Source organism: Chrysemys picta, chromosome 8, assembly GCF_011386835.1.
Source record: "Chrysemys picta bellii isolate R12L10 chromosome 8, ASM1138683v2, whole genome shotgun sequence".
NCBI lineage: Eukaryota > Metazoa > Chordata > Testudines > Emydidae > Chrysemys > Chrysemys picta.
The window spans coordinates 23,599,396-23,613,523 of NC_088798.1; the positions used below are offsets into that span (position 1 = coordinate 23,599,396).

General features: G+C 39.9%; 1 protein-coding gene across 13 annotated transcripts in view; it reads right to left on the reverse strand.

Annotated features, from left to right (window-relative positions):
- Positions 1-14,128, reverse strand: part of SLC44A5 (solute carrier family 44 member 5) — a 197,177-nt gene that overhangs the window by 106,831 nt on the left and 76,218 nt on the right. For 2 of the 13 annotated variants that reach the window (XM_065555430.1, XM_042859072.2), the window contains exon 1: positions 1,055-1,192. The exons of 8 other annotated variants lie outside the window; for them this stretch is intronic. In XM_065555430.1, coding sequence (XP_065411502.1) covers positions 1,055-1,057 — 3 coding nt within the window. In that variant the 5' untranslated portion in view covers positions 1,058-1,192. Of the gene's footprint in view, positions 1-1,054; positions 1,240-5,280; positions 5,308-14,128 lie in introns of those variants that run through there. 3 more of the 13 variants (XM_065555429.1, XM_005302412.5, XM_065555428.1) reach the window with 2 other exon arrangements.

A 14,128-nucleotide genomic window follows, 5' to 3' on the forward strand; every position in this document is an offset into this window, starting at 1 on the left:
CCACTGCACTACTGCAAATTTCTTCCAAGGACTACAGCTCACCACCAAAGTCACCATGCTTATTGGGGCACAGAGCAGTACATCAGCACTCAGCCGGTCTTATTTTTCTTTTTCTAAACTTTGCCACAAATCCATTATGGAATATAACTGTTTACATAAGAAACACTAAATACATTAAAAGCCAAACACACAATCAAATTCCTTGACAAAAGTACGCTTCAGCATTATAGGAATTTCTTCACTGAAACACACATATATCTGTGATTATAGTTTCACATAACAACTAACCATGGGCACACACTGCTTGTTCTCACTCTCCTTCTCCAAGTTACACATCTAAGTTGTCTCTAAAGAAGGAATAGAGAGAGTAGACGCAGGAAGGGGTTTGTTGTTGTTGTTCTAGGTAACCCCTTCTTTAAAAAAAAAAACACAACTCAGTTGCTAAGTGTCATATCAGCAACATTTTGAAAACAAAAACAAAACATTTAATTCTGAAAGCTGATTAAAACCTTTAAGAGTTTGGGAGGCATGGGGGAAGTAGCCACTGGTGTGGAATAATTACAGTCATTTTCTTGCTAGAATTAAAAATGGAGATGATAATCATGCTTCACAGACTAGACAGATCTATTTCATAGCCTATTTTATAATAGGAATTTTAGGTTGAATTATTGTTCCATTACAATAAATACGTCAAATGAGATTTAACTTCCCAATTCCAACTCTAAAAAAAGTCTAAATAATAAACAAAATTACGTCTGTCACACTTCATTACACTGCAGTGATTTTTTAAGTTGAATCATTTGTCTAAAATGAAAATCAGTTATATTTATACAAATTCTACCTTCTATCTGCCATTAATTGTAGCTGCAAGCTCCATACTGGAAAAGATTACATGATTTTGCAAATAATGGAGGAAGTTAGCTAAAGCCACTTAGGGCCTGATCCAAAACCCACTGAAGTCAATGGAAAGACTCCAGTTGATTTCAAAGGGCATTGGCTAGAGCCCTTATGAAGCATTTCATTTTTTGAGAACACAAGGAGGTAGGTAAATTACCATGTTTCCCGTAGTAGTTTTCTTCTTCCCTAGCCATATTACTGCTTCCTGATCAGTTTAGCAAGCTATGTCTAAGAGGGGTATTAACTGCAGACTTCTGTGCTGGAAGCAGTTTCCCCAGTAGGCTTAATCCACAAAAGTACTATTCAACCAGGTTTAAAAATAAAGCTGCTTGGAGTGGCATAGGCTCCTCCAGTAGGAATGGAAATTTACAGAGGAGGCAGGGCTTTCTGCGAATAGAAAAATGATATCACCCACTGCTCCACCTACCTACTCCAGACCAGTCTGGGGCTATAAATGTCACAGAGTAAAGGGAAGCTCTCTTAAAGCTCTTATTAAGTTGTACCATATTTATAGGGGGAAAACATCAAATGAGAGTTCTTCTGAGAAAATGAGAGTGGGGATCAAAGTCAGGCTTACTACATAAGAGCAACAGACTTACAACTCGTACTATGGAGCCGCTATCAAACGAGAAAAAGAATCCGTGACAAAAACTGGCAACACATGGCAAGATATAAGTATCAATATGCCCAGCAAAGAAAGAGTAAGGGAGGTCACTAAAGGTGCAAATTCTGCTGTTCTTGGGCAAATCTCTGTATGTGTGTGTGCGCGCGCGCGCTTCTCTTGCTATTATATACACATGTATACTCTATGCAAATCTATATTAGATAGATACACATACTCTAACACACACACATACACACACGCTTCCAGATTTTTTTTTAAATTCTGTAACAGCTGTAATTCCATGACGTCTTTTTTGTTGCTATGGGGCTTGTTAGTTTAAGTCAAAATGAGACTCTCAGTTAAGCACGGCCCATACATTTGGTGGAAAAAATTTCTATGATGAGTGCCAATGTCAATTTATTGTGGATTTCAAAAGATTTTCATTTTCATCAATTCCAGGCAACTGGAGAGTAGAAGCTTTCAGATCTCCTGGAGTAATTAATCCCACTCACTAGTTGTCTTGCTTTGATATAGTAAAAATTGTATCTATGTAGAAAGAAAATTTTGCTGTTAACTACTTGCAAGTGTATAGGGTTTTTATATATGGCAATTAATGAGGGGGGGGTTGTTTGGGAGGTTGTTTCTTTTTTTAGGGGTACTGTTAGAGCTGAAAAATTACTCTGTGTTTTTAACTCTGGAAGACAGCTTGAAAATACCATACCTTAAATTGCAATATCTTTTCTATTAATATTAATTATTTATTGATATGATGGTAGTGCCCAGAAAGCGTAAGGTATTCCCCAAACACAGAGGAATAGACAGTACTATTAACTTCTGGGAGTTGGAGATACCCTGCAATACCAAGGATTAATTTGGGGTCCTATGGAGATTTGTGATTCACAGCCCCCACCATAGAACATCTGTCTGCTTTTAGTCTCAAAGTACCCAAAGGTGCACATTTCACTTCTGACATGACAACAGGGTTAATAGAAGTATGCAAACATTAGTGAGCAGCTGGACATGTGTCAAGTGGTAATTGCTACAAAAAGTTAACAAGTTTTATTTATAACTATGAGGCTGAATGGGAAAATAGTTGAAAACCTGAAGATAATGATCTATGGATACTACTCTACTTTAATGGAGAATATTAAAATGAAGCCCTGATTAACTGAATTGATGTCCCAGAAAACCAGATGAGATTCAGATACGCTGATTTGATAATGGTCCTGAGGGTATGGATACATTTGAATTCCTAGTTTCATTTATTGTCTTCACCTTGCATGCATAACTCCTACAGCTGTCAGTGGGCTGCGTCCTTCCCTCCCCCTGCCTCCTTGCGGGCTAACAGATTCAACAGTGACAATGTATTTGAGCAGCATGTAGACCTGAAAACCTCTCCTCTGGCTGGCTCCACAAATGCAGCTCTTTGGAGCCAAAAGGAAAGACTCTTAAAGGAATCCCACAGACCTCATGAAAAGCAGGTAAGTGTCAATACTTAAATATTTTTTTTTTAATCTATTTTTGTTTCTGTAGTGGCTAAGGCTAAGGTCTTGGCAACTTCAGAAATAAAACGGTCAATGGGAAGGTGACATTGAGCCCACAGGAAAGGTTTGCCTTCCTTAATATTAATTTTATTTTCTCCTGGTTTTGACTTGCTACAGCACTTACAGTACTTTAAAGGGCAAGCCTGGTCCTGCACACCTTGGACAGGAAACCCAGTAAGAAAATAAGAACAGCCATACTGGGTCAGACCAAGGTCCATCTAGCCCAGTATCCTTTCTTCTGACAGTGGCCAATGACAGGTGCCCCAGAGCGAATGAACAGAACAGGTAATCCTCAAGTGATCCATCCCCTGTCACCCATTCCCAACCTCTGGCAAACAGAGGCTAATAGCCATTAATGGACCTATCTTCCATGAATTTATCTAGTTCTTTTTTGAACCCTGTTATAGTCTTGACCTTTCACAACATCCTCTGGCAAGGAGTTCCACAGGTTGACTGTGCATTGTGTGACAAAATGCTTCCTTTTGTTTGTTTTAAACCTGCTGCCTATTAATTTAATTTGCAAAAAGAACAGGAGTACTTGTGGCACCTTAGAGACTAACAAATTTATGAGAGCATAAGCTTTCGTGGACTACAGCCCACTTCTTCGGATGCATATAGAATGGAACATATATTGAGGAGATATATATACACACATACAGAGAGCATGCTCTGTATGTGTGTATATATATCTCCTCAATATATGTTCCATTCTATATGCATCCGAAGAAGTGGGCTGTAGTCCACGAAAGCTTATGCTCTCATAAATTTGTTAGTCTCTAAGGTGCCACAAGTACTCCTGTTCTTTTTGCGGATACAGACTAACACGGCTGCTACTCTGAAACCTGTAATTTCATTTGGTGACCCTTAGTTCGTGTGTTATGAGAAGGAGTAAATAACACTTCCTTATTTACTTTCTCCATACCAGTCATGATTTTATAGACCTCTATCATATTCCCCCTTAGTCCTCTTTTTTCCAAGCTGAAAAGTCCCATTCTTATTAATCTCTCCTCATATGGCAGCCATTCCATACCCCTAATCATTTTTGTTGCCCTTTTCGGAACCTTTTCCAAGTCCAATATATCTTTTTTGAGATGGGGTGACGACATCTGCATGCAGTATTCAAGATGTGGGCATGCCATGGATTTATATAGAGGCAAGATGATATTCTCTGTCTTATTACCTATCCCTTTCTTAATGATTTCCAACATTCTGTTCGCTTTTTGACTACCGCTGCACATTGAGTGGATGTTTTTAGAGAACTATCCACAATGACTTCAAGATCTCTTTCTTAAGTGGTAACAGATAATTTAGACCCCATCATTTTATATGGGATTATGTTTTCCAATGTGCATTACTTTGCATTTATCAACATTACATTTCATCTGCCATTTTGTTGCCCAGTCACCCAGTTTTGAGAGATCCTTTTGTAGTTCTTTGCAGTCTGCCTTGGACTTAACTATCTTGAGTAGTTTTGTATCATCTGCAAATTTTGCCACCTCATTGTTTACCCCTTTTTCCAGATCATTTATGAATATGCTGAATAGGACTGGGCCCAGAACAGACCCCGGGGGGACACCACTATTGACCTCTCTCCATTCTGAAAACTGATAATTTATTCCTACCCTTTGTTTCCTATCTTTTAACCACTTACCGATCCATGAGAGGACCTTCCCTCTTATCCCTTAAGCTCTTAGTTTGCTTAAGAGCCTTTGGTGAGGGCCCTTGTCAAAGGCTTTCTGAAAATCAAAATATCCACTGGATCCCCCTTGTTCACATGCTTGTTGATCTCCTCAAAGCATTCTAGTAGATTGGTGAGGCATGATTTCCCTTTACAAAAACCATGTTGACTCTTCCCCAACAAATTATGTTCATCTACATGTCTGACAATTTTGTTCTTTACTATAGTTTCAACCAGTTTGCCCGGTACTGAAGCCTGTAATTGCCGGGGTCACCTCTGGAGCCCTTTTTAAAAATTGGCGTCACATTAGCTATCCTCCAGTCATTTGGTACAGAAGCTGATTTAAATGATAGGTTACAGACTACAGTTAGTAGTCCTACAATTTCACATTTAAGTTCCTTCAGAACTCTTGGGTGAATATCACATGGTCCTGGTGACTTATTACTGTTTAGTTTATCAGTTTGTTCCAAAACCTCCTCTAATGACACCTCGATCTGGGACAGTTCCTCAGATCTGTCACCTAAAAAGAATGGCTCAGGTTTGGGAATCTGACTCACCTCCTCAACCATGAAGACCGACAGAATTCATTTAGTTTCTCGGTAATGGCCTTATTGTCCTTGAGTGCTCCTTTAGCATCTCGATCGTCCAGTGACCCCACTGGTTGTTTAGTAGGCTTCCTGCTTCTGATGTACTTAAAAAAAAATTGCTAGTACTTTTTGAGTCTTTGGCTAGCTGTTCTTCAAATTCTTTTTTGGTCTTCCTAATTATATTTTTACACTTCATTTGCCAGAGTTTATGCTCCTGTCTATTTTCCTCAATCAGATTTAATTTTCACTTTTTAAAGGATGCCTTTTTGCCTCTCACTGCTTCTCTTACTTTGTTGTTTAGCAACAGTGGCACTTTTTTGGTTCTCTGTTTTTTAAATTTAAACTTAAATACATTTAAGTTGAGCCTCTATTATGGTGTCTTTAAAAAGTTTCCATGCAGCTTGTAGGGATTTTACTTTTGGTGCTGTACCTTTTAATTTCTGTTTAACTAACCTCCTCATTTTTGTGTCGTTCCCCTTTCTAAAGTTAAATTCTACAGTGTTGGGCTGCTGTGGTGTTTTCCCCCCCACAAGGGTGTTAAATTTAATTATATTATGGTCACTATTACCAAGCGGTCCAGCTATATTCACCTCTTGGACCTGATCCTGTGCTCCACTTAGGACTAAATCAAGAATTGCCTCTCCTCTTGTGGGTTCCAGGACTAGCTGCTCCAAGGAGCAGTCATTTAAGGTGTCTAGAAACTTTATCTCTGCATCCTGTCCTGAGGTGACATGTACCCAATCAATATGAGGATAGTTGAAATCCCCCATTATTATTTTTTTATTTTAATAGCCTCTGTAATCTCCCTGAGCATTTCACAGTCAGGTGATCGGTAATATATCCCTACTGCTATATTCTTATTATTCGAGCATGGAATTACTATCCATAGATATTCTATGGTACAGTTTGGTTAATTTAAGATTTTTACTTCATTTGATTCTATGCTTTCTCTCCCATATAGTGCCACTCCCCCGCCAGCACGATCTGTTCTGTCCTTACAATATATTTTGTACCCTGGTATTACTATGTCCCATTGATTATCCTCATTCCACCAAGTTTCTATGATGCCTATTATATCAATATCTTCATTTAATACAAGGCACTCTAGTTCACCCATCTTATTATTTAGACTTCTAGCATTGTATAAGCGCACTTTAAAAACTTGTCTCTTTTTAGCTCTCTGCTGTTACATGATGTAGTGCCGTGGCACCCAGACCATGGCCTCTGTAAGGAACCTAGAAGGAGAATGTGGACAGGAGTCTTGACAGGGCACTGGAGATCAGTGACAAGGTCTGTAGAGCAGGACCAGTGGCTTGCTGATATGAGAAGTGCTTCCCTCTGGAGAGGAAGCCTGGGAAAGAACCAGCAATCCTCCTGCCTTCTTTCCCAAGAAATGGGTGGAGGACTACTATGCACATGACATAAATCTGCCCTGTAGGGTTGCCAGCCTTTCTCCACATAACCCTTTAACTAAACAACCCTCTCCTAACATAACCGACTGCTTCACTGGACACCCACAAATACTAGTGTTGGGGGGGAAAAACAAAAAACTGTCTCCTAAAGGGTATGTGGAGATGTGCAAAAGGGAGGCAAAGTTAAGGTTGTGGTGCATGGGCAGTGGTGTACAGTACGGTAGCTGTGGCAATGTTAAGATGGGTTTAGGTGGGTGGCGGAGGAGAAAGTATGTACTCTTGGGTGTTTTAATTTTAGTTTCTTTGCCTTTGGGGTGTGTTAGGTACACTTTATGTGCAGCAACCCTCAATGCTTCACAATGAAGCTTTTGTGTATTAATAGAGGGATCCAGACTGTGGAGTTACAATTCTTTTACATTTTTGAAATTCCAATGACTTAACTGGAATAACTCCTGACTTATGCCCTTTCCATTGATTTCAGCAGGCTTTGTATCAGGCTCTTACCCCAGTGTGAGCAAAAGGAGAATCAGCTCCATAGATTGTACAGTACTCTGGAATTCTTTGGCTTGAAATAAACTACAAAAATAAGCTAGAATTATTATTATTCACACAGTTAAGTTAAGCTGTTTCTACAGATTTTATATCTGCAAATCCAGATATCCATTCATAAGGAGAATCTTGTGGATGGTTACACACTTGCATGAGTTGGATTTAGAGCAATGTACATTCATGAAAGTCAAATATGGATATAAGGATTCTTCCTATTTTTTATTTTTTTAAGTTTGACAAAATTTTGGATTATTTCCAGGTAAGCACACATGAGCAATTGCTCCTAACAGTTTACTATGGTTACTCAAAACTCCACACAAACTTTTTGCCTTGCTCTCAGAACTCAAAATACCAACAGTGCTATGAACCAGCTGTGAGCTAGAAAAACATTTGGGTATTGGTTTCCACATGAACACATCAAAACACACCCACTTTTCTTCTAAAATTCCTATCTACTGTAGGGCCTGAATACTCATTTGTCTAACTAGCTGTACAGCATCTAAGAATGCTGGAAATAAAATTGGATGTTTTATTCCAGTGCCTACAAAATGTTCCCACATTAATAGCTCTTAGATCATGATGCAAGTACTTGTGATCTGGGAGCAGACTAAAATGTCTGGGTGTATTTGTGCATGCACCACATTCTGCTCTCTGTGAAATGGACTGATTGTTTATTTGCTAACTGAAAACAAGATACTACATTCCAAAAAATAATTGTGCTTTTGCAGCCAGTTTTATTATGACAGAAAACATAACCCACGGCTGGCCAAATCCAAGTAGTTCCACCTAAGTCAGTGTGATTATTCACATGAGGAGGGAAAACACTAAATGTCAGTCTTTTAATGACTTCTTCCCATCCTCCCCATTTAGTGTGAAAGGAAAGAAGGTAACTGAAAGGAGGCAGAGCAAGCAGGTTTTGGAAAATGCGAAGCCAGAATACTAACATGCCTGCAAAAAGCTACAGACTCCGGAGCTTTCCCAGAAGGGGCTACTTTTGGATGTCCTCTCTAATAGATTCATCAGGTTTGAGTCACGGGGCTAAGAACTGGAGGAACATTTTTTCTTTGTGTTATTTTCTTCACACGCACCAGGGGTCACCCAATGAAATTAATAGGCAGCAGTTTTAAAACAAAAGGAAGTACTTCTTTATACAATGCACAGTCAAACTGTGGAACTCATTGCCAGGGGATGTTGTGAAAGCCAAAACTGTAACAGGTTCAAAAAGGAATTAAATAAGTTCCTGGAAAATAAGTCCATCAACAGCTATTAACTAAGATAACAAATAAGATAACTAAGATAACAAATAAAAATACACAAAATGGGTTGATGTTCACATTATGTTACCATAGATGTGAAATACAATACAAAATGCACTGTGAACAGCAGCCAGTGCCAACATGTCTGGTTTGTTTACACTAGGTATTGTGATATCTGCATTAGAAAATGAGCAAAAGAAATTGCAGCTGTTGTGTGAAATTGCAGCTGTTGTGTCAAATCTAAATTCTTGAAGTTGTTTTTATGAAATAATCTAGCCACACCTTCCTTCAGCCATGTACAGTATTTGAGAGTAAATTCCCAATGTGCAATCCTGACTGGTATCTAGTTTCAGTGTTACTTGTAGTGAATATGATTAAAACACCAATTCTGAAATTTCAGTTGTAAAACACACACACACACACACACACACACACACACACACACAGGCAGCACTGTTGATTCCCATGACAATTTTACACAACAAGGCTAGATTAAACCATACAGCAACAAAAGTTAACGGACTGCTTAATAAGGTCAACCTTGTTGCCTGAATCTGCGATAAACGATGCAAAAACATCTCAGCCAGTAGTTCACTATGGCCACCTGAATAAAGCTCTACACAGTCTGTATATGAAACTACATACTCTGCCACTGCAAAACAAAGCATCATTGTAATATTTACTAATCAAATCCAGCATATCTAACTACTATTGAACACGACGATTTTCTAAGATTTTTTACCTATTTTAAAATATTAACCACTGCGTGTGAGCCAATCTCACTGTGAGTGAGCTCTCTTCATTATACCAACTGTAAGTGCCCAATTTCCCTGCTTCTTCGCTATGCTTTAAGAGAATGGAATTAAAGAAGCAGGGTAGCCAAATGATTACAGTTTCTATATATGCCTGGCTCCATTTGCACTGCCTCTCTCAAAGTCTGCTTCAACAAATCCTATATTGGACTATCATACAACACATATCTATTTATCAGCTGTCAAAGTAAATTTAGAGTACAGAGGGGCATATTAGAAAGCACACAACAGACATTGCTAAGCACAGATATACACTAGCTTAGAATTTTGCCAGCAAGCTATTAATCAACCCTAGAAAACAGCAGTTCATTATTTAGAACATTATTAGTTTCTTATGGTTTGATGATGTTTGAGCCACAATGACACCATCATGTGGCTAGAAAAAGTGTTGCCTTTAAGTACACATTAACAAATAATGTAGTAGGGCATGTACGTATATACACTGATTCCCTCTACTGGAAGTAAACAGATCTGCTCAAGTGTTTATACAAAGGATGTCAGCCCTACTGCTACAAAGAGCTAGTGGAGATTTTCCAACAGAGCCAATGTTAGTAGAGGTCTGTAATTTGGTGCAAAAGCCATGAGTCTACTTGTCACCCAATCTATGCAGTCACTGAATATCTGAGGTCTTTGTTTCCTACCTCAGTACTTCATTATATGGCAGACCGTACCATGCATTCTTTATAAGTTCATTTACAATATGTTGTTATGGAATGGTACCATTGAATTATTGCTTTAAAAGTTAATTGAAAATTGTTGTAGAGAATGCTGCTGTGGTTAATTAGGTACTTCAGTAGTTTCCTGATACTCCCACAGGTCCCTGTGCTCTGTGGTTGGTTTATGCATTAAGAATTAATAAACTGAGCTTCTTAAAATAATGATATGAAGTACTGTATACTGTTTGCCTTTACATCAGTTTAATAGCATTGCATGTTGTGGGTGAAATGTTACTCATTTAGGCTCAACAAATGGTATGTGCAAAATTTGTGAAGATGTGGCAAAAAAAAAAAACAGTTAACAAAAATGGCAAGATGGCAGTTAGTGATCAAGTGATGTCAATGAGATCTGTGTGGTGCAGAGTGGCTACAGTGCCCCTGTAGAACTCATTGCAAGATCAAGGCCCTAGTTCTGGAGTGTAATATTTTAATTATTTACAAAATAAAGGTAGCATAGTGTACAATATTTGCTAAAAATTCTCAGATCTTAAATTGGATTACAGTAGTAGCTCTTCTTCCACACTACTAAACTATAGATCATTCACTTGTCCATCTATAAATATAGTCAGATGCAGAGAGATGCAAAATGATTCAATGTCAAGCTAATTCTGTCTAACAGTGAAAACTAACTTTTCCCCTCCTCTTAATTTTTTAAGCAAGCAATTTACATAATGCAGTACATATCAAGGTTAAGTTTTCCTTTCAACACTGAGCTCCCTCCAATTGCTGTAAATTTACTCAAAAGCACTTTCTCCTATGCCTCTTGATGCAAGCTCCCAGAATACAATGCTTTTTAAAGATCTAACTGGCTGACATTGCAGATGGAACAGCAAAGTAGAAGGGTAAATTTTTAATAATAATTAAAGCTGTTTACCCCCTTCCTATGACAATGCTACCTCATCTAAAACACAGAGTGGTGACCAGGACGTAACCACATCAGCCACACCATGAGGGGCTCATTCACCTGCACTTCTACTAATGTGATATATGCCATCATGTGCCAGCAATGCCCCCTCTGCCATGTACATTGGCCAAACCGGACAGTCTCTACGCAAAAGAATAAATAGACACAAATCAGACATCAGAATGGTAACATACAAAAGCCAGTAGAAGAACACCTCAATCTCCCTGAACATTCAATAACAGATTTAAAAGTAGCCATCCTTCAACAACAACAAAAACTTTAAAAACAGACTTTAAAGAGAAACTGCAGAGCAACAATTCATTTGCAGACTTAACACCATTAATTTGGGCTTGAATAAGGACTGGGAGTGCCTGGCTCACTACAAAAGCAATTTTCCCTCTCTTGGTATTGAGACCTCCTCATCAATTATTGGGAGTGGACCACATTCACCCTGACTGAATTGGCCTTGTCAGCACTGGTTCCCCACTTGTAAGGTAACTCCTTTCTCTTCCTGTACCAGTCTCTCTATGCCTGTATCTGTAATTTTCACTCCATGCATCTGAAGAAGTGGGGTTTTTACCCACGAAAGCTTATACCCAAATAAATCTGTTCGTCTTTAAGGTGCCACCGGACTTGTTGTTTTTGTGGATACAGACTAACACAGCTATCCCTCTGATACTCTGCCTCATCTAGTTTCCCCAGAAAAACATTTTGCAATGATTATTTGTGCAAGTCATATAGCAGGAACTAGACATGTCAAAAATACAAACCAGCACAGGTTCATTTTCATTTCTGTACAGGGGCGATATGTAATACATTACATACATAACAGAGTTTACTTTGAATTCAGAGGGCCTGATACTGTGAGATGCTGCCCATCTGCTACTTCAGCGGACTTCAGGATGAGCTGATTCTCTCTCTCTCTCTCTCTCTCTGGTATTTTTAAGGTGCCTGCCACATCAGCAGTTACAGGTGCTCAGTTCCCCTCAGGTTCAAGACGTACATTTTGACAAATTTTGGCCAGGATTTTCAAATGTAGGTGCCTAAAATTAGGCTCCTATGTCCATACTTCGGCACCTGATTTTCAAAAATGCTGAGCACCCCAGCTGCTCCCAGTGACTCTAGGTGCAGCTGAGGGTACTTGGCATCTCTAAGAGGGCCAGATAGCACTTTCTGCAATAAAACCTGCAAGAATGGTAAGGGAGGAAAAACCCAGGCGAAGTTCCAGGATCTAGCAGGCTTTTTAGGAGGCCAGGGGCCAGCTGCACTGAAGTCCTGTACTTCCATGACCGCTCTATACCATGAGCAGCCCCCTGGGCTCCCTGGCATCATGGCTTCAGAAACTCCTCCTAGGCATTGCTGCCCTCAGATATCACCCCGCCACGACTCCACATGCAAAGTAATACAGCCTGGGGACATAGTCCCTTTCCTGGGGACCATCCAGGGGCTGATGTTCTCTCTGAAACTCCCTCCACACAGATCTCAACCCCACGGAGAGATCTCTGGGAGGCTTTGGAAGGCAGGCATGCGGCCGTGGAGGATGCTGATCCCCCTCCCAGCTGTGCAAAAGGGTAGCAAAATCTGGCCCAGGCTCAGGCCCCTAATTTCACTGTACTGTCTTACATTAATCATATGTTTGCAACATGCTGGGTCGTCCTCCGCATTTTAGTCACAAGGCAAAATGAATGACAGCAAATCACACACCTAACTAGCTACTTTATGCATAAACAAGGAGCAGGCAGTGCTTTCTTGGGGTGGCTGCTGGGTACTTAACACTGTGTCCATGCCCTCTTAAAAATCAGACCAAATAGGTTTCCAGCCTCATCCATGTGGCCAAATTTCTAAAGTTTCCACACTAAAATTCTTCTGAAATTAAAGACATCATGGGGTACCACTGAGATTTTTAACATGCTACCTTTTATACTGCCACCACAGGAAGCACAGAACTGTATATTAAGGCAGTTAATATACTGTAATTTAGCTGATCACTGAATAGTAATCCCACAAGGCTGGAAAGAACATCAAGAGTTAGCGCAGATTTTACAAAAGTCCTTTTGACATGAAATGATATAGTGTTTGCAATAACAAACTACGGAAAGGATTGTACACAGAGTTTCCTTAGAACACCTTCTGAGCTTGCTTATTGGATGTTCCCCCATATTCTTCTTTAGGAGTGAAGCATTTCCTGGACAGTCTGTCTCTCTTTCTGCCTATCAACTCAAAGAACAAAATCATGCCTACTGCAGAATGAAAGTGTTAATAATCATTAATCTTCAACATACACATCTCTGTTGTAAAGCAATTGGCTAATTAGCCCTGTGGTGTACCCTAATAACTTTCAACCACTCAGACTGAAGGCCACTAGGATGGTTCCAACTGGTAAAGCAAGTCTGTTTTAAAGACATTTCAGGTTATACAATGTCAGTTTGTATCACAACTATCACCCATTTGTCACTCATTACTTAAGGCTCTATTCACCATTAAAGAGCCATGGCCTTTTACCTGGAGCCCTTGCCTTCATGCCCAGGCCAAACAATTGCATGGAGATGGGTCACTGTTATGAGAATTTGTGCCAGAGAAAGCTAATCAGGGCTGCACGTTTCAGGAGTCCCAGGAACCGCAGCGGTGAAAGGAGCAGAACATGAGGCCGCTGCTCCCAGGAGCCAGCGCCCCACACCAGCAGCTTCTCCAACACAGCTGTACCGCTCCCAGCCCTCCCACCCACCATGGTGGGGCTGTATAGACCCCAGACAGGAGACGCAGCTGCATGGAAGGGCTGGGGGCGGCATTTACAGATGCAAGCATGCTAGGTTAACAGTCCCTAGGCCCTAAAATTCTCAGTAACTTAGTAGAAAAGTAGGGTTCTCCAACAGAAGGTGGACAAGAAAATGAAATAATACTCCATGCTTATGTAACACTCTGGTGACTGGGAGTTGCAAGTCCCCCTCTGTGCCAATTCACAGAGAATAGGAGCTATAGAGCATTAGCAGCTTATGCTTTTAGCTCTGAAAGTCCCTGGTATGTCGGCCAAATGGGCAGATAGAGCGATGGAATCCTGGACATCTTTGAGTCAGAGAGGCAGGTAATGTTGCGAGCATGGACATGCATGTAAACCTTGCTTTTCAAGTCTAACCTAAGGGCCTTAAAATACTGTATTCCAGTTGGCTAA